We start from the raw sequence: 25,993 nt of genomic DNA, 5'->3' as shown, positions 1-25,993 counted from the left end.
TTATTGGGAAATATTTGTTTTTTCTAAGATAAACTAAAATTTTAGGCACTGTGAAAAATTATTACCCAGAGATTCGTGTACCTCATTTCTTTAGATGGATATATGCAAAAACATGTTTTTGCACCAAATTAAATTTTAAATTTAGTATTCCAGGTCTTCTGAACTGTGTGTTTAAGAGCATCATTATGATACTAATATGGTGCTCATAAATGGTATAGAGAATAGGGATTCACAAAACTTTAAAAGTAAAGTAAAAATACAGTTTGAACTCTTACGTTATCTCTGTAGTGGTGAGTGATAGGTTTTGTGCCTTTAAATTTGCAAATTAAGTTAATTTGATTTGAGAATATCCTGTTTCTGGGGATTTTCTTCCCTTTGAGAAGAGCAGTCTAAATGTCACTACAAAAGGAAAGAAATCTTGTAAAATATGCACAAATAATCCAGAACACCATTTATACTTGACTTTCAGAGGTGCTTTAATTCTTAGTTTGAATTGTTAAATTCTGGGGGACTTTCTCAAAGCTTTACATGATATATCTCTAAATAGCATCCCAGCTCTTTGATGAAACCAGCCAAATCTATATCCTTTTTATCTCATTGCATTATTGTCAATACCAACTCTTTACTTAGGGTTATTCCTTCATGTCTTCATACATGCTCTTTATTTAAACTACTATAGCATCTTAAAGCTGTATAGGAATGAAAAATAATTCTAACAAAAATAGAAGAAAAAAGAAAAGGTTGAGAACCTAGGATAAAAATGTTAAAAAAATATATTGACCACATCTTAAACTTTATGATAATTTCTCACCTCTAGTGGTAGAATTACCAATCTATAATCACCTGCTGATCCCCTAGAATTTTTTTTCTGTAGGTGAATTATTTTTCCATTTTCCCCAGAAGTTGATAATTAAGGAAAAAATATAAAGAAACATAATGAGATTCTAATCACTAATTTACTTTTAAGTGGAAAATATGTATAGTGGTATATTTCAATATTTGAATAGTGTATAGGCAGAAGAAAAAATCAATTACCATCCTTTTTTAAAAATTGCATATACATGTTTATTTTTATATTTGTAGCTTTAGTGAAGCTTACTTATGAAGAAAATGTCACAAACATTTATTTTAGTATAGAATCACACTATTCACAAAAATGCGTTTGGAAAGTAGTAAATCCAGAATATTAGCAGGTTTATAGTTTAATAAACTTTATCTTATAAAAATATTTTAAAACTTTAAAGTTAATACATTATGAAGCAAATAAAATGTTAGCTGTTCTTAAAATTTTACATATATCTCTGATACATAATATATATGTGTTCTCTTAATTACTATATGTATATGTACTGTTTTCATAGTATTTATATTTTGATATATAATTATGTACAAATATTACTATGGCAAGTTTTATACATTTACACATGAATTTGCATTTTTAGTATTTTACATAAACCAATTTATATATTTGCTGCCTTTTGTTTTCTTTTAAGTATTTTTCCAGCTCTTAAGTGGTAAAGCTTTGGTTCTTACTTGCTGGTCTGCATGAACCTAACTTTGCAAGGTTGCTGTTATTTCCACCTAAGCGACCACTTCTTTTGCCTTGTTACTATGCCAGTCACTATTTTTATATGCTTACTTGCTATGGCTGCATTATTGTGGATGCTGACATTCAAATATGAATATTATATGAGTTCTAATGTATTTTCATTTTGATAGTTATTACCAGTTTTTGACTTTTATACTTGGAAAATGTGAATAACTTAAAAAGTTTAAGAAAACCAGAGCATTGCAGAGGTTATGGATACATATTTTCTCAGTTTCTCCAGTTAAAAGAAGGAATGTTTGCCAGGGACAGAGATTTTCAAAAGACTAGTACCTTGCTTTCTAAGACAACTAGAGCACAGGTTTAGTAGAAAGTTTAATTTTCAGAAAAATGTAGGAATTAGTGGTTCTGAAAAAAGGAAAGAGTAGGGAGAAAAACCCAAGACAGTCTGCTGATTTAAAAACAGTAATAATCCTCAAACTTTGATTAGTATTTTTAAATGTTTACTTTCACAAGTATTATCTCATTTGAACCTCATAACATCCCATTTTTAATTTTTAAAGAAAGAGCAGAGATATAGATTATAGGTACAATGTCATGTAACCAGAAAAGTGGCAAAAACCAAGCCAAATTACTCCCTCATCTCAACTCCTCCCTGAGTCTCCTGATTCCCTTCCAATCTCTGTTTGGATTACATCATGGTGACCTAACTGCAAATTAGTCAACATCTTGGAAAATATTCTTGGATGACTCTGTTGGAGCATGATTTGAGACTGAACTATAAATACTTTGTGAATTACCACAAAAGAGTAAAATAGGTCAGTGTAACATTTATCCATTTGCTTACATTTAACTAAATGGAAGTATATTTTTGCACAGGATACAGAGTATACTCAGAGAAGAGATATATAGAATCAGTGTTCTACTCTGGACCTCTCACTGAAGAGGGAGTATCCAGGATGGTTGTCAGTTTATGCGTAGCTAGACTGCACTTGGGCCCATGGGGAAGGAATTCTCATCCAGATTTCACTAGGAACCAAAACACCAAAAGGTTACACTCGAGTTTCACATAATTCTGAAACGTGAATTGAAATAAGTCATGCTAAATCTGTGTAATATAGGCTAATATAAGAAGGAGTGAAATACTTGTAGATCTTCTGTTTAAGGATAAGTAGTGCAGTGATGTTGAGTCAATTATCACAAAGAGATTTTATAAATATAGTTTTTCTGACCTTCTGGAAATTTTGATTGAATGTATGTGGGATGGGGACCCAGCATGTCTACTTTTAGAAGTGTGTCAGCTGACTCTGGGGCATGTTTAAGTTTGAGAACCATTGAATTAGACCTCAGCTGTGGAGGATCTTGAATATTTAGTTTAAATCTCTGGACTTTATCCAGTAGTCAGTCACTTACATGTTTCTTAATTATTCAACAGATATTTATTGAGTGTATGTTATGTTCCAAGCACTGGGAATATAAATGTGAGTGAGACAGTAAATGTCCTTCATTGGCAGGAAGTGATAGGCAGGAATTGATGTGGAAACAGGAGAGACATTAACCTTGGCAGTATGAGGAGGTTTTCAGGAAATTATTGGAAGATTTCTCTGTCAGCACAGGAGGAATTGTCACACGAGGAAAGGAAGTATAGGTTTTCCTAACAGTAGGATCAGTAATAAAATCTTAAGAATGGTACCCTGATTATAGTGGGGGTTTTTGTTTGACTAAAGTGTAAGTCACAGTTACTGGTTAGTGGGTCCAGTGACCAAGGATAAGAGATGTAGACAGGGGATAGATTCCGATGGGAGTTTTTTAATATCATATTAAGGAGTTTAGATTTCATCCTGTAAGCACGAAGAGCCATCATAGGCTTCTAATCAGAGCTATTAAGAAATTCAGTCTTGTAGCAATGTGGAGAATGGATCAAAGTTCTAGAAGGATTTGGAGACTTTCAGTTTAACAACTGCACTTAATCATTTAAAAATGATTTTATCGTTAGAAAATCAATCAACTTAAGATTGATAATTCAGATAAAAATTTAGTTTTTGTTCTTATTTGGGTAACATTATTTGACTTTGTTGGTGTCTTATGAAAATGATTCATTTCATTCTGTATCAAGCAAATTTTGAGTATACTGCCTGACCCTGTTTGCAGTCTGATTCTTTGAATTACTGTTGGACAATTCTGTCTATAGATGCCATTTTTGTGACATCACCTATGAGACTTGAAGGATAAATAAGGTCCACTGGAGTCATTGTAGCTATTAATTTAAGATCTTATCAGAACAGTTGATTATAGATGATATTTTATATTAAACCCTTGTTTAAAAAAATTTTTAATGGTTAATAGATACTGTGGATTGACTATGTTTGTACCGTTGGTTAACATTTGCCCTCATTTACTCCACTCCAATCAAGGTGACCTACTTTCTGTTCTTCAGATATACCAGGCACACTCCTCCCTCAGGTCCTTACCACTGCTTTTCTTTCTGTCTAGAATGGCCCCCCAGATAACTGTATGTCTCCTTCCTCTCTTCTTTTAGATCTTTGAGCAAATGTCATCTCTGGGAAATATTTCCTTATCACAATATTTATAATTGAAAATTAAATCCACCTCTTGCCCTCCTTTCCTTCTTAATTTTCTCCTTAGCAGCTATCACTATCTGGCAGGCCATACATTTTACTCTTTATTTATTGTCTGTTTTCCCTTCCCTAGACTCTTAATTCCATGAAAGTAGGAATTTTGTTTATCTAGTTGGCTACTGAATCCATTGTTCCTAAAACAGTACCTGGAATAAAGTGGATAATTAACTTTGAAATAATGAAAAAAAGCAGGAATGAATGAATGAGTGAATAAATGGAAATGTGAATGGCAGAAAGCATGTCTGAATAAATATGTAAATGAAGAATACTCGATGATAGCATCCTGTATTTCTGTGGGATAGATATGAGGTGTAATGCATTATAAAATTGATTTTTTTTTTAAAGTTTGGAGAATTTTTTTGCTAGTCTGTCTGGCAATATGTTTAACTTAAATTGGCTTGTTATTTAGCTGCAGTAATGTGTTGAGTGCTGTAGAATTAGAAATTAGATACATTTGTTACTTTTAAAAAAATGTTTACTATCAGACAGTGACAAAATTCTATCATCGATAGGGTTAAGCAATAGAGGGAAAGAGAAATTCTACTTAAACTCTGGCTAGATTTATGGTTGTGAGATCTCTTTTGGGAGATGGGGAACATGTAAATTCTAGAGGTGTATGGAGTCCGACTTTCAAATCGGTAGAATGACATTTTAGAACCACTTAAGTAGGTGACTGCACTAGTAGGTGTGGGACTCAATCAGTTCATTGGAGGCATGATGAGTTTTAACTCTCAATAGCTCTGAACTGCTCCTTAATTGCCAGTTTTGAGAGTTTCATTGCAGTTAATGGTGAGTTTTGAAGAAAGCTTAGAAGTCCTCATTGATCACTGTAAAAAACAAATGCTCTGACTCATCCAAACCGCTCAACCCCACCAATACACCCTACCCACTCCATAGGCATATGTGCACAGCCCAAACATGTTGCTGCCCAAAGTCTGAAGTGCAATTAGTTGAATTCTACAGCAAGATAATGTTGAACATATTAAAGTCACTAGATTGTGACTCCCTTGCGGACCTGCCTAGTTCTGAGTTTTCTTCTCCTTTTTGAGTATGGGGATTGCTATTTCACATTAGGGCAATTCATCTAACAATAACTGCTTTGCCAAAGCCTGCTTTTTTTGCACTGAACAAGTACTACATTTATTTTTTTCTGTACTGTGTGCTTGTGTTCATCACTTTTACTTATTAGCTTTGTATTCTTTGCATCCTGTAGCATGTTTGCTGGTGGTTTGTTTTTCTTTGATATTTTAATTGGTTTACATATTGTAGATTTTCTCATCTTTAAGAAGCGATTTCTGAAAGTATGCACTTTGCACTAAGATTTCCATTCCCTTTCTTTTCCAACTTAATGCACTAAGCATCACTTCAAGATTTCTCTGCTTCTAGGATTCTAACATATTTTCACCTTATCTGTTCCTTAATAAGTTTCCAAGTTTGTATTAAAATATTCAAGTGTACAGAAGCTATAGCCTTTATCTTGTCCTTGCAGGCAAATATTACAGTTCCTTATTTTTCAACAGCTTCGCAAAGGCTGAAAAATTTGCCTCGTACTTCTCTCAAAGCCAAACAGTTGCTTCAAACTTCATCTACAAAAAGAGGTAACTACAACCTCTTACTAAGTTTTAAGTTTCAGCAAATGGCTCAAATTAGTTAAATCCTTTACCTTTTGGCATACTGAGTCGGTGATGTCTATACATAGAGCACGTTTTAGTCTTTTTTTTTTTTTTAATAATAAAATGTGGACTCATTCTCTGTTACTTGGATAAATCCAGAAGAAATTCATTTTCCACAGAGGTATGTATTGGGTTGCAATTCTGAAAGGAATAAGTGATATATAGCATTTAATGTTAGAGAATTTATCATTTTTCTTACTAACCTAAAACTGAAGGTCATTGTTTTAACTTTGTTAGGCAAACTAATAAATGCTTTAAAATGAACCTAATGCCAGACATTCTGTATGTAATGTTTCTTCTTCTGACTTTGGTTTTGGATTACTTATCCGTAGGATGGAATGGGAATGTTTTCATACTAGAAATTGATTGATGTTAAATCAGAGTTGTGATTAACTTTGTGGAGTGGCAGCTTTTGGAAGAAATCATAGCTGAATAAATACATGAAGGTTGACATCAAAGCTATCATACTGGTTCCAAGAGGTTGGATGTATGGACAGCTAGAAAGAAGTAGAATTGGGAGAAACAGTGGGGTTGAATAGACCGACATTAATAAGAATGAATAGAAGCCTCCGAGGAAATGGGACAGTAAGGAAAAATATTTCCCTGATCCAGGACATGTAGATTTCCTGATAGCTTCAGAACTCAATAAATAACAAAGATATATAAGAAGGCTAAAGCACTAAAGGACATTATATGGAAAGAGGATGCTTGAGATTTGAGTTGTTGAAAAAAAAAGATTTGGTTAATATGGTTACAAAAGTACTGAAATAGATTTTTTAGCAAGTTTATTAATACACATGTTTTAGCAATGATTTGGTTAGTTAGGTATAATTTAAGGAAATAGTTTCAGATAATAGAATCCAAAGAAAAGAGAATAATCAAATAGAAAAATAGAATGTGTGAGTGTTTGTGTTTTGGGTATCAGAAGTTGATCGTAGGCTTCCAATAGGGATGTCTTGGTGCCATTGTCAGAAATAATAGATTGGATAGATTATGCTCTTCTGATGGAGAAGATGACTTATTAAGGATTATTATAGAAAAGGGTTCTTAAATTATTTGAGGGCCTTAGGCCTCTTTTTTGAGACTTCCAGGTATTTTTGAGTACTTCTAGGAGTAAAAGGTAGGTGAAAACAGATGATCATAAAAGGATTATAGTGTCTACAACAGGGCAAGAGATAATTTTTAAAAAGTCAAGAATTTTAAATTTATATTAGTTTTATTTTTTGTATGCCTCTGTAAGCTGCTTCATAATCCTTTTTTGGCATTAGGTTGACTTAAATAGCTATACTTTTTACTTAAAGATTTATGTTGCTATTTATTAGATTGAGGAAGTTATAACTGCTGGCTAATTTTTTTTTTTTAGGGGGAGGGTTGCAGCTGGGCATGAGTCTGGGGAGGTTACATTTTTTGTGACTCTGAGCTACCAAACTGCCTACCTTCCATGATAAGATGACAGGAAAACCCCGGCCTATAATTCCTGGTACCTCTAGCTGTCCAGTTGACATGGTAGAGGGAGAGAAGTTTGTGCACGTGTGTGTTTGATTTTTGTTCTATTTTGTTTGTTTAATCTCTTATTTTTCTTAATCCAGACTCCCATATTTTCTGGTTGGTATTGTGGCTTGGTGATGATGATTTTACACTATAAGCTCTGAACCAATTGAAAAATGGATAGTATATGATAGGATTTAAAATATTAGTTTAATTACTGGTCAAGCTGAATTGGAGAATTATCTCTTGGGTCCAAGGTCAAAATGGATTTTCTAATTTCCCCTCATAGCAAGAGAGAGAGGGATCTGGTCTGCATTGGACTGTGGGATTCTCTGCTCTTTGAAGGGATGCAAAACAGGGTTCAGACACCAGGTGTTCATAGGTACTTCTGCACATTAAACCTGTCCAATAGAGAAACATGGACTAGATAGTAAATTGTTAGATAAATCAGTTGTTCCTCATCCTGGGAATGAGCCTGCAACATTTTCTAGAAAGCTGATGTATTTATTTTAAGGGCTCACAGGATCATGGGAAGAGAAAGAAGATGGATTCCTTAACTATTGAAAAAATGGTGCCTTTGATTTTAATTTAAGCATTTAGTAGTAGCTGGTGTTTGAAGATGGGAAGGGAAGTAAAACTTGCCTGGCGCAAAGAAACACACCATAAACATTTGTTGAAAAAACATGAGGATGCCACTAACTGAAGAAAGGCCAGACACATCCATTTTTGCATTTTCTTCTTGCAGAGTTTTTGTGTTTCTTCAGCCCATTTTTCTCTTAGAGGAAAAGAACCATTGTATGTTTTTAAGACTTCATAGAAGTGACTGATTAAACTGCTTTGGTAGATGTATTTTATTTATTCCCAGTTGTTGGGAACTCAGTGAAGAAGAGATAAAAAGGCTAGAGAACTCGCCAAGTCAGGGGAAGAATATGAAGACTAATTAGAAAAGTGAATGCAGAGATCAGGATATATTTAAAGATGGAAACATTTTTATTTAGAAGGAAAGAAGTAACTAAGGAGGAGTTGTTGATGGTAGTTGTCTAATACTGCTTTAATTCATGGTATTTTGAGATATTTAAGGTGAGATAAGCAGTGTTTATAAGAGGCCTTATTGATAGGAACTGAAAATGCTATTTGATATCAGACTATCTGAAAATAGAGAGAATCCAGGGATTTTATCATTACCCCGGAACCAAAATTGAAAATTTCTTGTGTTCCCTCATCTATCAACTAACGAGTAGTTATTGAATCTGTATCATAAACAAGATTCATGCATTATATCCTTCTCTCTTTTTTCCCCCTCTGTTCTAGCCCCTCTTTACTTTTTCTTCTATTCCAGTTGTGATCAGAGGCGGCCTCTGCCATAAACTGTTAGATACAGTTAAAATGATGAGTTGCTCTCCCTCCCATGACTTTGCTATGTAAAATTGGAAAAATGGGAGAGAGGATGGAGGCTGTTCTTGGGGCTCCCTCCAAATACACAATTTCTGTTAGACCATTTCATGCTATTTTTGGAATGATAATTGAATAGATTTTATTTATATTTAGACTGGCTAAGGTGTTTATGATTTTCTAAGATTCTTTTTCCCTTTAGTTAAATCTTAACTACATCTATCAATTTCCTTTGCTGAGAAAAACCTAGATCAAAATTTTCTCCTCTCTGAAATTTTTGCCTGTGTTAAGTATGGATTGCATAAAGACCTTAAACATTCTGTGGTCTTAAAAGATCACCTGATTTCAGTTAACCTCATTTTTATTCCTCCATAGCTTATAGATGAGGCAAATGCTGCTACCATTAGAGGAAACTTTTTTTTTTATAATAGTAAAAACTACAGCTTTTGCACTTCTTCATATGCTCTCTAGTTTTCCCTCAGCATATATACATTAACTTTGTTAAAGTATTTCTCTTCCGTATCTTGAGATTGTAGAAGCTTTTGACTTGTCCTTTCATAAACGCTAGTGCATTTATCTAAGAACTTAAGGATTAGTGAATTTAAAAGGATTTCTAATTTATAAATCTGTTTTTAAATCTTTGTTATTTTAAAACATAACACAAATTCAGAATATCGTATTATACAGAGAGAGCTTTATGAGTTCTTGTAAGACCACCCCCTTGTAGCCACCATTCATATCAGGAAACTAGAATTACTACCTCAAGATGCTCCACACCTATCTGCTTCCAAACACAATTCTCCCTTGACCCCCCTCTCCCAACAGTAGTCATTCTTCTTAATTTTTGTGGTAATTACTTCCTTACTTCTCTTTATAATTTTATCATCCAAGTAATTGAACTGTAGTTTTGCCTCTTTAATATATGTCTCTTTAAGTTTCTCTTAATTTATAGTTTTCCTTCAGCTCTTTACTCCTTACTCCCCTTCGTTGTTTGAAGAAACCACCATGTCAGTTGTCCTGTAGATGTTCTCAACAGACTGAGCTTTCTGTGGTGTCATTTATCAAGTTCTTCTGTATTCTTTATAGATTGGTAGTTATCTGGATTCTTGATTAGATTCAGATTTGTTATTTTTGGCAAGACTGGTTCACAGGTGGTGCTACTTCCTCAGGCCAAGGTACGTAAAGTGGGGTTGAGTCTTTCACGTGATGCTGGCAGGCGATGTCTATTTCCTTACTTTCCAGATACTGCAAGAATTGGGTTATTTCAGTTCCTTTTTAATAATCTATCAAAATGCTTGCATAAAGAGAAACTTACTCTTTGGTTACTCAGCAGTGAAATTTTATCTCAGTACTTGTATTTACCCTTTGTTTACCAGTTTTCAAAATAAAAAATTGACAATCCTCCAAAGGTGACCAATAGTTTTCTTAGATATATATCATTATGAACTTTCAGATTTAAACATTTTTTAAGGTGTTATGATCTCTTCTGGGTATTTGCCCAACTTTGGTAGAACCTATTTTAAGTCTTTTTAACACAACCCTGGTAGTCTTTGATAATGTCTTGATAAGTGGTATGACAGGATAGGCTCATCTTGTACATTTCCTGCCACAGACCTGGATTTAATTATTTCTCAAAAAAAAAAATCCTGGTTTCTTTTGGTAGGAATTGGATTTTCAAAACCTAAGTCTATATTTTTTGTGTATTTGTTGCCTACTTTTCAGTCCTTTCCATCTTTCTTCATTTCTTCTTGTTCTGTAAAAGTTTCTTCTCATTGTTTATGTCTCTTAAAGCATAATCTATTGTGTATGGTGACTTTTTTTTTTGATGTCCAAACTCACCAAATTGTATACATTAAATATGTGCAGCTTTTTGTATATCAGTTATAACTCGATAAAGCTTTAAACAAAGCAAAAACATCTTGCATAGAACTCGAAACATAATAAGGATATAGTAACAATTTCCAGAAATGCCCAAGAAGCTGGTGAAAGAAAAACAGCATGATGACCTAAAATGAGGGCAAGTTTTGGAATAACATTATATACACTTCCAATTTAAATTGTTGTGCAGCATAGAAAAAGATCAGTTTCCTAGTTCATTTTAAGAAGCTAGCATAACCTTGCCTCTAAAACCTTCTAAGGCTGAATAAAAAGGAAACCAAAGGCCAGTGTCATTTGTGTGTATTGTTGCCAGAATTAACAAAATGTTGGTATATTGAATACCAAAAAAAAAAGATTAAAAAATCATGCTCCAGTACGTGTTTTATTAAATTTGAACTTTTAAGGAAGATATATAAAATTTGAGAATTTCTCGCTATTAAACTTTCAAAATATTTTTGCAGTTACTGTCAGAAATGAAACTCTCACTTTTGTTTTTATTCCTTCAATCCCCTTGTGTTTGGAGATTACTACAGAGAAATTTAAAATTACAACGAGTCTTATTCCTTTGTCCTCTAAATAACACCTACATTTTGTATGCAAATATCTTCTTAACATGGTGAATTTTAAAACTTTTTTTTACACTTTTTTATTGAGTTATAATCATTTTACAGTGTTGTGTCAAATTCCAGTGTAGAGCACAATTTTTCAGTTATACATGAGCATATATATATTCATTGTCACATTTTTTTCTCTGTGAGCTACCATAAGATCTTGTATATATTTCCCTGTGCTGTACAGTGTAAACTTGTAAACAATATCTATTCTACATTTTGAAATCCGTCTGTCCCTTCCCACCCTCCACTCTCTTGGCAACCACAAGTTTGTGTTCTATGTCTATGAGTCTGTTTCTGTTTTGTGTTTATGTTTTGTTTTGTTTTGTTTTCGATTCCATATATGAGCGATCTCATATGGTATATTTCTTTCTCTTTCTGGCTTACTTCACTTAGAATGACATTCTCCACGAACATCCATGTTGCTGCAAATGGCGTTATGTTGTCGGTTTTTATGGCTGAATTATATTCCATTGTATAAATATACCCACATCTTCTTTATCCAGTCATCTATTGATGGACATTTAGGCTGTTTCCATGTCTTGGCTATTGTAAATAGTGCTGCTATGAACTGTATGGTGACTCTTGTGTCCCTTCTATCTTAGACTTCATTTTGGAATGATTTATTTCATTTATTTAATTCTTTTCTGTGTTCCATCCCCTCACTTTTGAGTATTTTTCATTCTGCTTTATGTTCTTTCATATCTCATAATTTTCATCTTTTTTGATGTGTGTATAGTGGGCGTGATATTTGACAAGTTTTCACCATTGGTGGAAGTAGTATTCTATTCCTTATTCTCTCATGTTTCTTATAGTAACTTTATGTGGAATTTGTCCTCACTCTTTTTCTGTTGCTCATTTTTCTGTGAAGTTGGTTTTTTATAAATATTTAGAAAGGGAGTTTTTAGATTTTCTAATTTATGGCCCTAGTGCTCCCTCTTCTGTTGTTTTAGGAAACTGCTAAAAAATATAGCACTTATTTTCTGAGATTTCTCTTTTATTGCCCTCCCCTGTTTTAAAATTCATCCATTTAAAGTGTACAAATCAGTGGGTTTGTTTTTTTTTTTAGTACAATTGACCCTTGAACAACACAGGTTTGAACTGCATGATTTCAATTACACATGAATTTTTTCACTAAATATGTACTATAGTACTACTCAATCTGTAGTTGGTGGAATCCACAGATGCAGAACCATGCATATAGAGGACCAACTGCAAAGTTAAATGTGAATTTTTCCAGGGTGCAGAGGGTCAGCACCTGTAACCCCTGCATTGCTCAAGGGTCAACTGTATATTCACAGAGCTGAGCAACTATTATCACTGTCTGATTTTAGAGTCTTTCATCACCTCATAAGAAACGTCATACTTATTACCATTCCTCACTCATTCCAGTCTCTGAGAACCACTAATCTTTCTGTCTCTGGATTTGCCTATGCTGGACATTTCATATAAACTGAATCATACAATATGTGATCATTGTCACTGGCTTCTTTCACTTAGCATAATGTTTCCAAAGTTCATCATATTGTAGCATATATTAGTACTTTGTCCCTTTTTATTGTTAAATAATATTCCATTGTTGGACATAAGTGTATTTTGTTTATCCATTCATCAGTTGGTGGACGTTTGAGTTGTTTCCACTTTGTGCCTGTTGTGAATAATGCTGCAGATGTTTTCTGGTAACTTGTTTATTCTTATCTATCTTTTTGTATGTATTGAAGAAAAGCTAGTGAAGCCCAATCCCAGGGGTTTCTTCTGCCTCTTATGTTTAACTTCTGCCTCTTACGTTTAACAAATCTTCTGTTGATAACATGCTTACAAAAATAATGATAAGTAATGTACACTAATGAAAGAAGAAATCAAAGGCTTCTATGCCTTGTTATTTTTCTTATGATTACTTATCAGCCAATACAAACTTAATATGTCTTGGTGTCATATTTATGAAACCTGCATAGGATAGTAGCCCCACAAATAAACTTTCTGAGTCTAGTTGAAAATTAAAATGGTAAAAATGACATTTTAATTTCTACTCCTGGAGGTGTTTCTCTTTTCGTTCTTGGTGAAGAACACCAATCTGGGAATCGGGAGACCTGGATTCAACCTCTGACTTTCCTGTTTATTCACTCAATTGCTCTCTGTGGTTGTGGCAATTTTCCTTCTCTGTAAACTGGAACGTTTGGAGTAGTTACTAGTAACTCCTTCAGGAAGGATTCTTTAACTCTGTAATGAGAGACTCATACTCATTTCATCTCTGTGGTCTTTAGTACCCAGAAATTATTTTAAAGTCTTATTATGTCAGTACCCTATTGCCATCATATATGGTACACAGACCACTGAACAACTGGGATGCTGTAACTAACTATACAGTAACAGATAGTTGACAAGGAAGTACTTTTGTCCTTAGTCTTTATTTGTTAAATAACTGAATGGCCTATATATTTTAATAAATATTTTGCTCTCCATTAGTCATGGTGGCCAGTGTTTGTCAATGTGTGTATTTTTATTGCAAACTATATTTACACTTTTAAAAAATTACACAATTAATGTAACTTACAGTTTGGCTGACATATGACTGAAGACAAGCACTTGAAGTGTGTTTTTATATTGTAAGATGGTTTTTAATATTGGGATATATTATTTATAAGACATTTCATATTCAGTGAATATTTATCAAACTAAAAACAGTACACAGTTTACTCAGTCTCTTCATTTTAGAGTTAATTGCCTGATGAATTATCTAAACCTTAATTTGAAAATAAATTTGTTGTTTTTATTAAATGCTTATTGAAAGACAAAAATGAATATTTTAAAATTATGAGTCTTCATATCACCCACCATTCCATTTGAGAGATGACTTAGACACCAAAGTTAACATTCTTTGTCACCTGTCGGTTTTATAAATAGAATTCTAATTCTTGCTTGGAGCAGGTGACATTCTTTCATTTTGTGCCTTGATTCAAGTGTAATTCTCAATAATCCAAAATGAGTAAAGAGAAATTATAGCATACTGTCATAATTAGTTTGACAATAGAGCCTAATTTACTTAATCCCTATATTTTAGTTAATTTATAAAGACAGCTTAGGAGACTGCCTTGAGAGGCATGGTTGAATTTCTTTCCAGAGAACTGAGCTGCAGCAGGCTGAAAGGCACCATATTCCTTAGATAAGGAAGGCATGTATATGATATGCCTTACAGTTCATGTAATATTTTACATTTTACCAACACATTACTCACTTGATGTTCACAGTTAACCTATGATATTTGCTGAGATTTGTTTTATTAGATTTACATCTACAAATTAATTTCTCTCTTTTTGGGGGGGTAGTAGTACAAACAGTGGTTGCATTTTTAAATCTTTATTTCCATACATTTAATTGCTTGACGTAGAGAAATACAATAGAGTTTTGTATGTTAATCTTCCATCTTGTGTCTTTCCTGAATTCACTTAATATTTCTAGAAGGTTTGTTTTGTTTCATTTTTTTAGATTCCTTGGGATTTTCTGTTAACAATCATGGAGAGTTTCTTTCCAGTCTACATGCCTGTTATTTCCTTTTCTTGCTTACTGCACTGGCTGGAGCTTCTAGCACTATGAGAATGCTGAGAACATGTATCCTTGCCTTGTTCCCCATCTTAGAGGGGAAGCATTCAGTCTTTCATCATTGTACTATCTACAGATTTTTTGTAGGTGCTCTTTATAAAGTTGAAGTTCTTATTTTATGTTTTCCTAAGAATTTTTATCATGAATATGTATGTGTTGAACTTTGTGAGATGCTTTTTTGCATCAGTAGATACGCTGATGAGATTTTTTTTCTTCTTTAGCCTGTTATTGTGGTGGATTACATTGATAGATTTTCAAATATTGAACCAACTTTGCATCCTGGAATAAACCCCTCTTGATAATGATAAGTAATTTTTTAAAATATATCACTGAGTTGTATTTGCTTACATTTTGTTAAGGAGTTTTACATCTATATTCCTTGAAGGTTATTGGTCTGCAGTTTTCTTTTTTGACACTGTCTATTTCTGATTTTGGTATCAGAGTGAGACTGTCTTCATAAAATGAACTGTGATGTGTTCCCTCCTCTTCTGTTTTCTGGTAGAGAGTATATAGAATTGTTGTTAATTCTTTAAACCTTTGGTAGAATTTCCCAGTGAAGCCATCTGGGCTTGGAGTTTCCTTTTTTGGAGGGTTTTGAGTTACAAAATCAGTTTCCTTAATAACTATATGGCCATTCAGTTTATCTTTTACATATGAGATGAGTCCTGGTAGTTTGTGCATTTTGAAGAATTGGTCCATTGCATCTAAATTGTTAAATTAATGTGTGTGAGAGTGTTCTTAGTATTCCCTTATGATCCTTTTGATGTCTTCAGGGTCTGCAGTGATGTCCCTCCCACTTCGTTACTCATGTTGGTAATTTGAGGTAGTTTTTTCTCCTTTTTATTTTTGTCAGGCTCATCAGTGTTACTTGTCCTTTTGAAAGAACTATTTCATTGATTTTTCTGTTTTCAATTTCATTGATTTCTGCTCTTTGTTATTTTCTTCTGCTTGCTTTGGGTTTATTTCACTCTACTTTTTCTAGATTTTTTTGAAGTAGGAACTTAGATGATTGGTTTAAGACTTTTCTTCTCAGTTACGGCCCACAAATTTTGATACCTTCTATTTTAAGTTTTATTTAGTTCTATGTATTTTAAAATTTCTGTTAAGAAATATATTGTTGAGTTTCAGCTATCAAGTGATTTTTTTCATCTTTTTGTTGCCTTTTAGTTATTAACTTCTAGTTTGATTGTGTTATGATCAGAGAAATTTACTCTTTGTAATTTCAAATTTTTTTTAAACTGTTGAAGTTTGCTGTATGGACCAGGGTACAGTCTATCTCGGCTTATATTCTGTGGGCACTTGAATGTGTATTCTGCTCTTGTTGAGTGGACTGTTCTGTAAATGTCAGTTAGATCCTGTGGTTGGTGGTGATATTGAGTTCTTATATCCCCTTGCTGATTTTCTGTCTAGTTCTGTCAGTTGTTGAGAGGGGGCTGGTGAAGTGCCAACTGTAATTGTGGATTTGCCTCTTTCTCCTTTCAGTTCTGTAAGTTTTCCCTTCACATTATTATAATTTTTTTGTTTAGTACATACACATTTAGGATTGTTAGGTTTTCTCGGTAGTTTGACCCTGTTTTCATTATGTATTATCCTTCTTTGTCCCTGGTAAGTTTCTTTTTAATTATCTGATACTAATATAGCCATCATGCTTTCCTTTTGTATTGTTAGCACATGTTTTCCATCCCTTAACTTCAACCTCCCTATATTTTTCTATTTGAAGTGAGTTTCTTATAGACAGCTCAAAGTTAGGTTATGTTTTAAATGCATTTCTACCAAATCTCTGTCTTATGATTGGTGTAGGTACACCATTTACATTCATGTAATTATTGATATGCTTAGGTTTGCCATTTTATTTGTTGTTTTCTGTTTGTTTTTTGTTTTTCATTTCTCTATTTTCTTTTGCCTGCTGTCCTGTGGGTTACCTGCATATTCTTTAGAATTCCATTTTGATTTATGTATAGTGTTTTTGAGTACACATATTTGCATAGTTATTGTAGCGGTTGCTTTACATTATGTATATATAACATCATATGTGCTTATCACAGTCTGTTGGTGTTATCATTTTATCAGTTCAAGTCAAGTATGTAAACGTTACCTTTTTTCATGTTCCTTTACTTTGCTTCATTTATAATTGTTTTAAATGTTTCCTTTACATAATATGTTTCTAGCTACAATAGTATTAAAATTTTTTCTTCAACCTGCACATATAGCTTTGAAAACTCAGAAAGCCTATGTGTCTACCCGTATTTTTGCTTACCTGGTTCATGCTTCCTTTCTGATATTCCAAGGTTCCATCTTTTTATCATTTTCGTTTTGTTTATCTAGCTGTTTTTTGTGGGGGTAGGTGTGCTGGGCACAAATTATCTTGGTTTTCTGTTGTCTGAAAATGTCTTGATTTTCCCTTAATTCTTGTAGGATATTTTCTCTAGGTATAAGATGCTGGGTTGACATTTCTTTCAACTCTTGAAAAATACTGTGCCACTCCTTCTGGCCTCTATTGGTTTTGATGAGAAATCGGCTCTTGTTGGAATCCATTTCCCCCTATAGGTTAGGTGTTTTCTCTCTCTGATATCAAGGTTTTCTCTTCTGTTTAGTTTTCAGAAGTTTGACTATGATGTGTCCTGGCATGGATTGCTTTGGATTTATCTCGTTCGGTATTTTCTTAGTTCCTTGAATCTGTAGGTTTATGTCCTTTGCCAACTATGGGAAATGTTCATATATGGAAGATCATTATTTCTCACAGTACTTTTTGTCCTCTCTTTCTCCTTTCCTCCCTGTACTCCAGTGACATGCAAATGTTAGGGCTTGTTAGGTCTTTTCAGGTCCCTGAAAGCTCTGTTCTTTTTATTTTTTTCCAGTTTATTTCCTTTCTATTGTTTAGATTGGATAATATCTTTTGTTCTATCAGTTCACTGATTTCTCCCCCCACTATCCTTTCCATTCTGCTATTGACCTCATTCACTGAGTTTTTTATTTTGGTTAGTGCAGTTTTCAGTTTTAAAATTTACATTTGATTCCCACTTCTGTGTATCTTCTGTTTATTTGCTGAGACTTTCTATTTCTGCTTCAAGTGTTTGGAATTACTCATTCAAGCAATTTTATGATAGCTACTTTAAAATCTTTGTTAGATAATTCTAGCGTCTCTGTCATCTTTTGTTGATATTTCTTGATTGTCTCTTTTATTTAGTTTAAAATCTTCCTGGTTCTTGGTATGATGATTGTTTCCCCCTCCCCCCCAGTCAGTCCTCCCGACCTCAGGCAAATATCTGATTTGGTTTAGTTACCATAAGTTGTATTTGCCTAATTTTTGAGAGTCATTCTTGTTGTATCAGCAATTTTCTCTTCTTTATTGCTGAGTGGTATTCTGTTGTGTGGATATACAGTTTGTTTACCCGTTCACCTGCTGATGGACATTGAGCAGTGTCTGATTGAATGGAGTGTTCTGTAAATGTCAGCTCAACTTGATTGGTGGTGGTGTTCATGTCTTCTGTACCCTTTCTGATTTTTCTGCCTATTTGTTTCATCTCTTACTGAGAAAGGAGTGTTGAAATACCTAATTAATTCTGTACTTTTTTTGTTCTTACTTTCAGTTATGTCAGTTTGTTCCATGTGTTTTGTGTATCTGTTTTGGAGTATACATAGTTAGGAGTCTTACGTCCTCTTGCTGAATCGACTCCTTTAACATTACGAACTCTATCTCTGGTGGTAATTTTTTTCTGATACTGTGAACACCAACTTTTTCATGATCAGTGTTCTATGGGGTATCTTTTTTATCCTTTTGCTTTTAACCTATGTCTTTGTAACTGAAATGTGTTTCTTTTAGATAGCATGCTGTTCTTGCTTTTTGTCCATACTGGGAGTATTTACCCTTTAATTAGAGTAATTATTATTTACATTTAATACAGTTATCAGTATGGTTGGTTTAAAGTCTCTCTCACAAATTGTTTTCACCCCCTGAAAAAGCCAGGGTACCAATAGAGCTCATCACATTTATTTTCCTTTTTTCAGGGATTATAGTCCTGTATTGCCGGTTGTCCAATATTTGAAAACTGTTCCATGTATTTTATCCAGTTTTATAGGTATTTATTACAGGAGGGTAAGCCCCTCCCCCATTTTTGTCAGCATGATTGGAAGCTCCTATGGTGGTTTTAAAATAAATATCTTGAGTTCCATTCCAGACTAGATTCTCTGGGGGTTATGCCTGGGCTTCCTTCCCCCACCCCACACCCCTTTTTCTTTTCTCTTTTTTTTAAAGTTCCTTGGGATTCTGGCACACAGTCAAGTTTGAGAATCATAGCACTAGGGTTTTGGGATCAAGCAGAGATAATTTGAACACATCGAGTATTGGGTCCTAGTGTATCTTACGTGTGGAGGTGCTGACATTTTGGACTTTGATCAGACAAAATACAGAGAAGATCAGCTAGCAAGGAAGGAGGCTATGTACAAAAAGCCTTATTGAAAGGAAGGTACAAAATACATTTTCGCTCTTTGGTAGTTTTAGAGCTAAGGTTTATCCCCTCTTCTTTCTCTTAGACACCAGATGAAAGATAGTTGCCAGGCTCATCCGTTCTTTGCTCTCCTCTCCGATACTGTGGTAGAGCCTTACTGTTACTTAATCTTCAGACAGATTAGTAGATATGAGGAGAATGAAGTTGTGTGCATAATAACCCGTTTCTATGGTTTTAGGACCAAATCCCTTGCTCAAGCTTTTGCTCTACTCGTATTCTCAGCAAACTAATGGAAGTTGAGAGAGAATAGGGTGACTCTGATCCATTTCTCCTTCGCCCCCTACCCTGCCCTCTCCTGCCTTCTCTGCCTGACTCCATTCACTCTGAACTCCACCCCAGAGTTCTTTGTTAAGTAAAGGATATTAAGGTAATATTTTTATTTACATTGTATGTAGCATTTGGGTATTTGAAGAAACTAAAGCTGATATCCTTCTAGAAGTGATTTATCCAAATAGAATAAACAGAAAACGATGAATGTATCCCTCAGGAGATCTGAACTTGTAATGCTAAGGGACCACCACAATAATAAAATTTATTTAAAGTCTTATTTTGGTTTAAAAATTAATGCGAACTGTACATTTAATTCTTTCATGTATCATTTGTTTTAATACAAGTGTTTTAACTAGCCACTTAGTAGAATTGACATTCCAAAAGAATGTACCATCTTTATCCTGTGACTTCATATACCTTTTGATAAACCCCTAGATTTGTAACTTCCCTACTTGGTGAAGCACAACAATAGAAACAGGTTTAGTTTCTAAATACTGAGTTACACTATGGATAATACAGGACTTGGAGGTACACCCACCAGATACTTGACACATGTTTACATGAATGTTGCTTTGAGGAGAAAGTGTTTCAAATTCTAGTGAACCCTCTAGTAGTCAGCATTTTTTTTTTCCCTCACCTGAAGAATGTAGCTCAGGTTGGTTGCTACAGGAAACAGAATGCTATGGTGCCTTTTCTGGACTTGTTGATTTCTAGCTGACCTAGTTAAAACACTGTTGTCAAGGATAGTTGGAGTCCTCTGAGTGAGGAGTTGGTTATTTAAGACCTACCAATGATCATCTAATCCCAGATATTTTCTTTATTCCTTGCATTCCTATAGGGTGAGTTGTTGTGAATACAGATGTACTGGTGCCCAGTCATCAAGTGTAATAGAAAGCAGTGGTTTCACTTACATTTGGTTTCCACTGAAAACATTGATTTTTCTTTGCTATTCTACAGTACCTTCTCCAGGCAAATTCCGCTCCCCTGCAGCACCATCTCCTTTGGCTCTCCGGCAACCAGTAAAAGCATTTAGTAACCATGGCTCTGGTTCTCCTGGTAGCCAAGAAACAACACAACTTATGCAAACCACCTCCTCACCTGGGCCTCCCATGGTTCAGAACACAGTCCCAGCAAATCCTCCCAGCAATATCAACAGCACTACTTTAACCAGACCTGCAGGGACAACCATGATGAGAAGTGGCTTGCCCAGACCTAGTGCCCCTTCTGCGGGGGGTATACCAGTGCCTCGCAGCAAACTTGCACAGCCTGTTCGCAGGTAAGTGGTAAATGCTCTGTTTCAACATCCTGGAGCATAGGAAAGCGGGTAGACTGGAATTACCCTCATCTCTGCATTTGAAAGAGTCCTAGTGGGTTTCCACTAGAGTCTTAATATAGTTTGAATAAAACATTACTTTCTTGTTTTAAAAATATTCTCACTTGGGACATTAGGGTATTATGTCACTTTGGTTCAGATTAAATTTGCCCACATGCCTAAAAATAACATGATTAAGCATCGTGGCAAAACCCTGGAAAAAAATTGTTGGAACCACTCCATTTGGTTGTGATATTTGTTCATTTTGAATATATATATTTTAATTTTTTAATTTGGGGGGTAATTGGGTTTATTTATTTGTTTTTTAATGGAGGTGCTGGGATTGAACCCAGGACCTTGTGCATGCTAAGTACATGCTCTACCACTGAGTTAAACCCTCCCCCTCTTCATTTTTAATATAATAATATTCAATATATTAAATATATTGAGTAATATATAAATATATTAAAATATTTTTATATATAATAGTTATATATGATATAAATGTATCAAACAAGTATATTACTATTATAAATATATTTAATAATATATAATAAATATATTAAATAATAAATATGTTAAAAGCATATTAGAACCAATAAATATATTAAAAGCATATTAGAACCTAGAGTGAGATTTAAATAAAACTTCTAGCTACCAAGCCTGAGTATATAATCCAAGAGGGTAGTTTTCAAGCTTTGCTACAATTCAGTATCTTCTGTGGAATTTACGTAAATATAGAGGCCTAACTTTTATCCACAAAAAATAGATCTGGTAGGAAACCCAAAATCTGTGGGTATGCTTTTTTATTTGTTTGTTTAATCTTCAGGTAATTCTGGGCCTAACCATGTTGGGAACCATGTATCTATAATCTTGTGCTTTCTAGGAATGTGATTACCACCATCAGTAAACTTAGGTGTCAAATCTAACTAAACTTGTAGTATTTATTTGCATGGGGGGAGAAAAAGCTTTTGTGCCATAAGCATTAAAACTGAATTACCCATACTTCTTTTTTTCTAAGATGAACATACTGCATTGTAACATTAGTAGTAGAACACGACAGCTTTCTGCTGTGCACTGTGCTAGATAACATGCACCTCATTTTCACAATAGCACCAGATGTGTGGGTGCCATTACAGTTCCCATGTTTAGAGGAGGATGTTAAAATTTAATGAGGTTAAGTAATTCACCATGTACTTCAACTGTGTTCCAAGCGTGCCTTACTTCAGAGTTGTTTTAAGCACTGTCCCATGCTGCCTCTCTAGTGATGGTGACACTCCACCTCTAATATCACATTCCTCAACTACCCCTCAAATAAATAAGTAAGTAATAAATTTGGTGATCTAGCTCATTTTCCTCTTACTCTGGTAGCTATGTTCATAAAAAGAGGTGAATGAAGTCACCTGATGTCCAGTAAAACTTGAAAGTTGTGGAAATGCTGAGTGTGGGGTCATTGTGCTAAAAGTGTTTGAGAGCTCTGATCCTAGTAGTCCCCTGGAACATTGGATCGTGGTGCCCTGCAAAGAAATTAATATATGGAAGATAGCATGGTAATGTTCCATAATGCCTTGCAAATCACTTTATAAAATTGCTTTATTTCAGATCCTTGCCAGCTCCTAAAACCTATGGTAGCATGAAAGATGACAGTTGGAAAGATGGCTGTTATTGACCAGCAAAGACAAGAATGCAGAGGTCCACAGCTTCATGGATACCCCTTCACCAGGCTAAAAGACAACTTTTATATGCAGACTGTTCAGCTAAGACTCTCGGGATTTATAAAATCCCAGCTCTCTCTGTCTTAATTAGCACAAACTGACAGAGATGATCAAGCAGCACTTTAATGACATTTAACATCAGATGTGTTTGGTAATCATACAATCACTCCATGGAATCACTTTTAGTTTTGCTTAATAGAAACTAAGTTGATTTTTAAATATTTGACAGAGGCCAATATCTGGGCAAAAAACTAATGGATGCCAAAGAAATGCCCATTTGTAAATGAGAGAGTACCTTTGTGCACAAGAAAATGGTGAATTCAGGCTATCCAAAACTTCACATCCAACCTAATTTACTGTATAAATAGTATCAATAAATATTTGTGTTAATGAGAACTAATATTCTGACTAATTATCTAAAATGTTTCACTAGTGTTTCACTAGTCCTCCAAGAAACTAGATTGAGATGGAAGAGGGCAGGGTGGGGAGAAACCTGGGCTAGAGATTTAAAACATGCCTACATTTGGGAGGATTCTATAAATTATTTTTGCAGATTCATTAGAAAAATTATCATTTTGTTTAATCTTGAGTTTTGGATGTAGCTCCCATATCACCACTGCCAGATAGTATGACCGCGTGCATCCATCATGTTGCATTGACACATCAGACTTCTTTGTTTGTTTTGATTGCCAAAAGGGCTTAATATCAGTTGTACAATCTTTCTAAACTTTATAGCTCCTGGCTCAGGAAAGATAGCCTTTGCTGTTGAAGCCAACTTCTTCACATGCTGTTATCTGTTACAGAACTAAGAGATCTTGTTTTAATTAGCAGGTTTCCATGGTGGGAAAGAGCAGGTAGTATGTGTCTTTATTCTTGATACAAATAACACCACCTCAGTGCTTACTACAACCTGGAACAAAACCATGCAACAAGAAGCGGGTGGAATAAAATCTATGCACTTAATTTACAAAATCTCTGGTAATGACAGTTGTATTGTTACTGTTAACTGACACAACAGTCTGCCATGTGGTGGGAAATTATAGCCTGCTGAATCCTACTTAAGCTGATCCACTTTAGACTGAGTAACTGTGCGAAACATCCTTTGAAGATACTGTCCCTGCTGACATAGATTTTGTCTAACATCAATTTTTGCATTTTTGGTAACAAATGAAACCGCCTGCATACGAATCTAACTTGTTAAATACTTGCTCTGTGATGGCCCTTATGTATATCCTGGAAATCACTTATTTTGGTTTTATTCAACTATTAGCAGACTAAAACTTCCTTCTGCAGCAGGCTTCTTGTTTTTCATGGTAAGGTCTGTTTTTAAATATTTAATTTGAACAGCTCTAAAATATTGGCACTTGGGTCACTAAAGGATTTTAAGATTTGAATGTAAGTTCATTTCCTGTTGGTCAAAGACATATCTGTAAGTTGGCAAAAGAAATTGAGAAATGGGAAGCTTAATATTCAGGATAGCATTGAGGTTGATAGCTTGAGAGAATGACAAAACTTTTAAAACCAAGACCCCTGTTTTGCTGTGACTGGACACCATGGTAGTCTTATTAGCTTGACCAGTAGGGAGTCATTCATTTAGCACAAAGCAGCAGGAGATTTAAACTGCCAGTGCTAATGTATTTTGGTGTATACTACAAGGAAGAAATTTTATCCTTGAATTTGAGGGTGATGGGGATGGATCAGGAAAGGATGGCGCCAGAATTCCACATGATGATGAACTAAAAGATGTTGCTTTTCAGAAGAAGGTAAAGCATCTGTTTTGGGTAGGGGGGTATCTCATGTAAAAATCTAAGTGAGTCGAAGAACTAGCCACTGTCTCTTTTTAAAACCATGTATACGCAACAGAAAATAGGTCTGTTTTCAGTGCAACATTGCAAAAAAAAAAAAAATGCTGCAATCTAAGAAAATAAAAAGGAATTTTAACTCTATTATGGAAGACCCATTACATTTTTAAGTTAGATTATCAGTTTTGAAAGGAATATTCAGGTTATTTCACTTTGTTTTTAAATGGCTGCATCAGAAAAAAAAAAGTCTATTTTTTTTTATTAAAATATTTCATCACTTGTTAAAATGTGTTTGGACCTGAGTTGGGTAAAGTGTTATTTTCCCTGCTGTTGTACTACCACAGACTATTGGCTTTTGGTTTCCTAAAGAGAAAAATTGCCTTTTTACTAGAAAGCCTTTGTGTATTGCCAATTTTTCTGTTTGGGAAAATCTAAGGATTCACTGTGGTTAGTCTTGCAGATGAAACATGGATTTGATAAACTAGTGCCTATGATTTTAACTTATGTTTGATATATAGTAGTAAGGGTTTTATGAATGTTGATTATTTTTTTGTGCCAACAGCCCAAAATTGTCACTTATATGTAAGCAGAAAGCTATGAGCTCTGCTTCCAAAGTTATTTAATTTTTTCAGTGTTTGAATGTTATTTTTTGTAAGTGTGTTAATAAAAGTGTAAAGAATTGGAAAAAATATAAATATTCTTAACTCAAGCATTTGCTGGATCATTTTTCTACAAAACTTGTTTGTATAATATAAAACACTCTCTGAAGGGTTGGCTTTTTTTTTTTTTTTTTCCTTTTCTTTTTTTTTTTTTTTTTGGTTTTCATACCCTGGAAATCACATTTTGTAATAGTGGGGACCATTCATAATTGTCAGATACTTTTTAAAATTATTATCTCAATACATCAGTTTTATAAAAAAAAGTTTTTCTGAAAGGAAATTAGATACATGTGTCCCCAGATGTTTGTATAACTATAGAATGATCTTGACTGTGTATATTTAACTTTTATTGAATGTACAGGCGTCCATTTTTGACATTACGCATGGTCCTTTTAGATCACATGAAGTTTGATTTGCAAACATTTCTATAGCCGAACTTGTATGTGTGGTTGCCTCCTTAATAAACAACCTGACCATAATGTTTATTATTAAATTTATATTTGTTTTTTTCAAGTGTTTTTATTAATTTCTGGGTATGATAAGATCTGCCCCCCTTCCTGCCAGTTGACTGTAATTGATTATAATAAATTCCCAGTTAATTTTTTTTTTAACACAAAGCCAAATCATATTGCCCTTTCAGACTTGATCTCCGTGAGGCTGGAATATATCATGTTGTACTCTCTCTGTCCTGATTATTTGGGATAAATTTATAGTTTACTCGAAATTGGTATGTTCTTGGAACTTTTTAACCTGTTGTGAATTAATACCTAGTTAGAAAAAGCTAGCATATGTGAAAGAAGCAAAAGCCTGTTCATAACTCTCATTATATGAATATCCAGGAGGAAAAATTAATACATTTTCAAACCAAATATTAATATTTATTTAGTTGATTGTGTGCAT

General features: G+C 34.1%; 1 protein-coding gene across 4 annotated transcripts in view; it reads left to right on the top strand.

The window, feature by feature from the left end:
- SLAIN2 (SLAIN motif family member 2) overlaps window positions 1-25,606 on the top strand; it is a 63,286-nt gene extending 37,680 nt beyond the window's left edge. Inside the window, exons 7-9 of one of the 4 annotated variants that reach the window (XM_010962588.3) lie at window positions 5,706-5,783; window positions 20,563-20,881; window positions 22,520-25,606. In XM_010962588.3, the coding sequence (XP_010960890.2) occupies window positions 5,706-5,783; window positions 20,563-20,881; window positions 22,520-22,586 (464 nt within the window). In that variant the 3' untranslated portion in view covers window positions 22,587-25,606. Of the gene's footprint in view, window positions 1-1,493; window positions 3,134-5,674; window positions 5,784-20,562; window positions 20,882-22,519 lie in introns of those variants that run through there. The other 3 variants (XM_074348287.1, XM_074348291.1, XM_074348297.1) reach the window with 3 other exon arrangements.
- Window positions 25,607-25,993: the final 387 nt, after the last annotated feature.

The sequence above is a fragment of the Camelus bactrianus genome, chromosome 2 (genome assembly GCF_048773025.1).
Source record: "Camelus bactrianus isolate YW-2024 breed Bactrian camel chromosome 2, ASM4877302v1, whole genome shotgun sequence".
In the NCBI taxonomy this organism is placed as follows: domain Eukaryota; kingdom Metazoa; phylum Chordata; class Mammalia; order Artiodactyla; family Camelidae; genus Camelus; species Camelus bactrianus.
The sequence above is the reverse complement of the archived record's forward strand: the minus strand, read 5'-3'. Positions and strand labels throughout refer to the sequence as shown.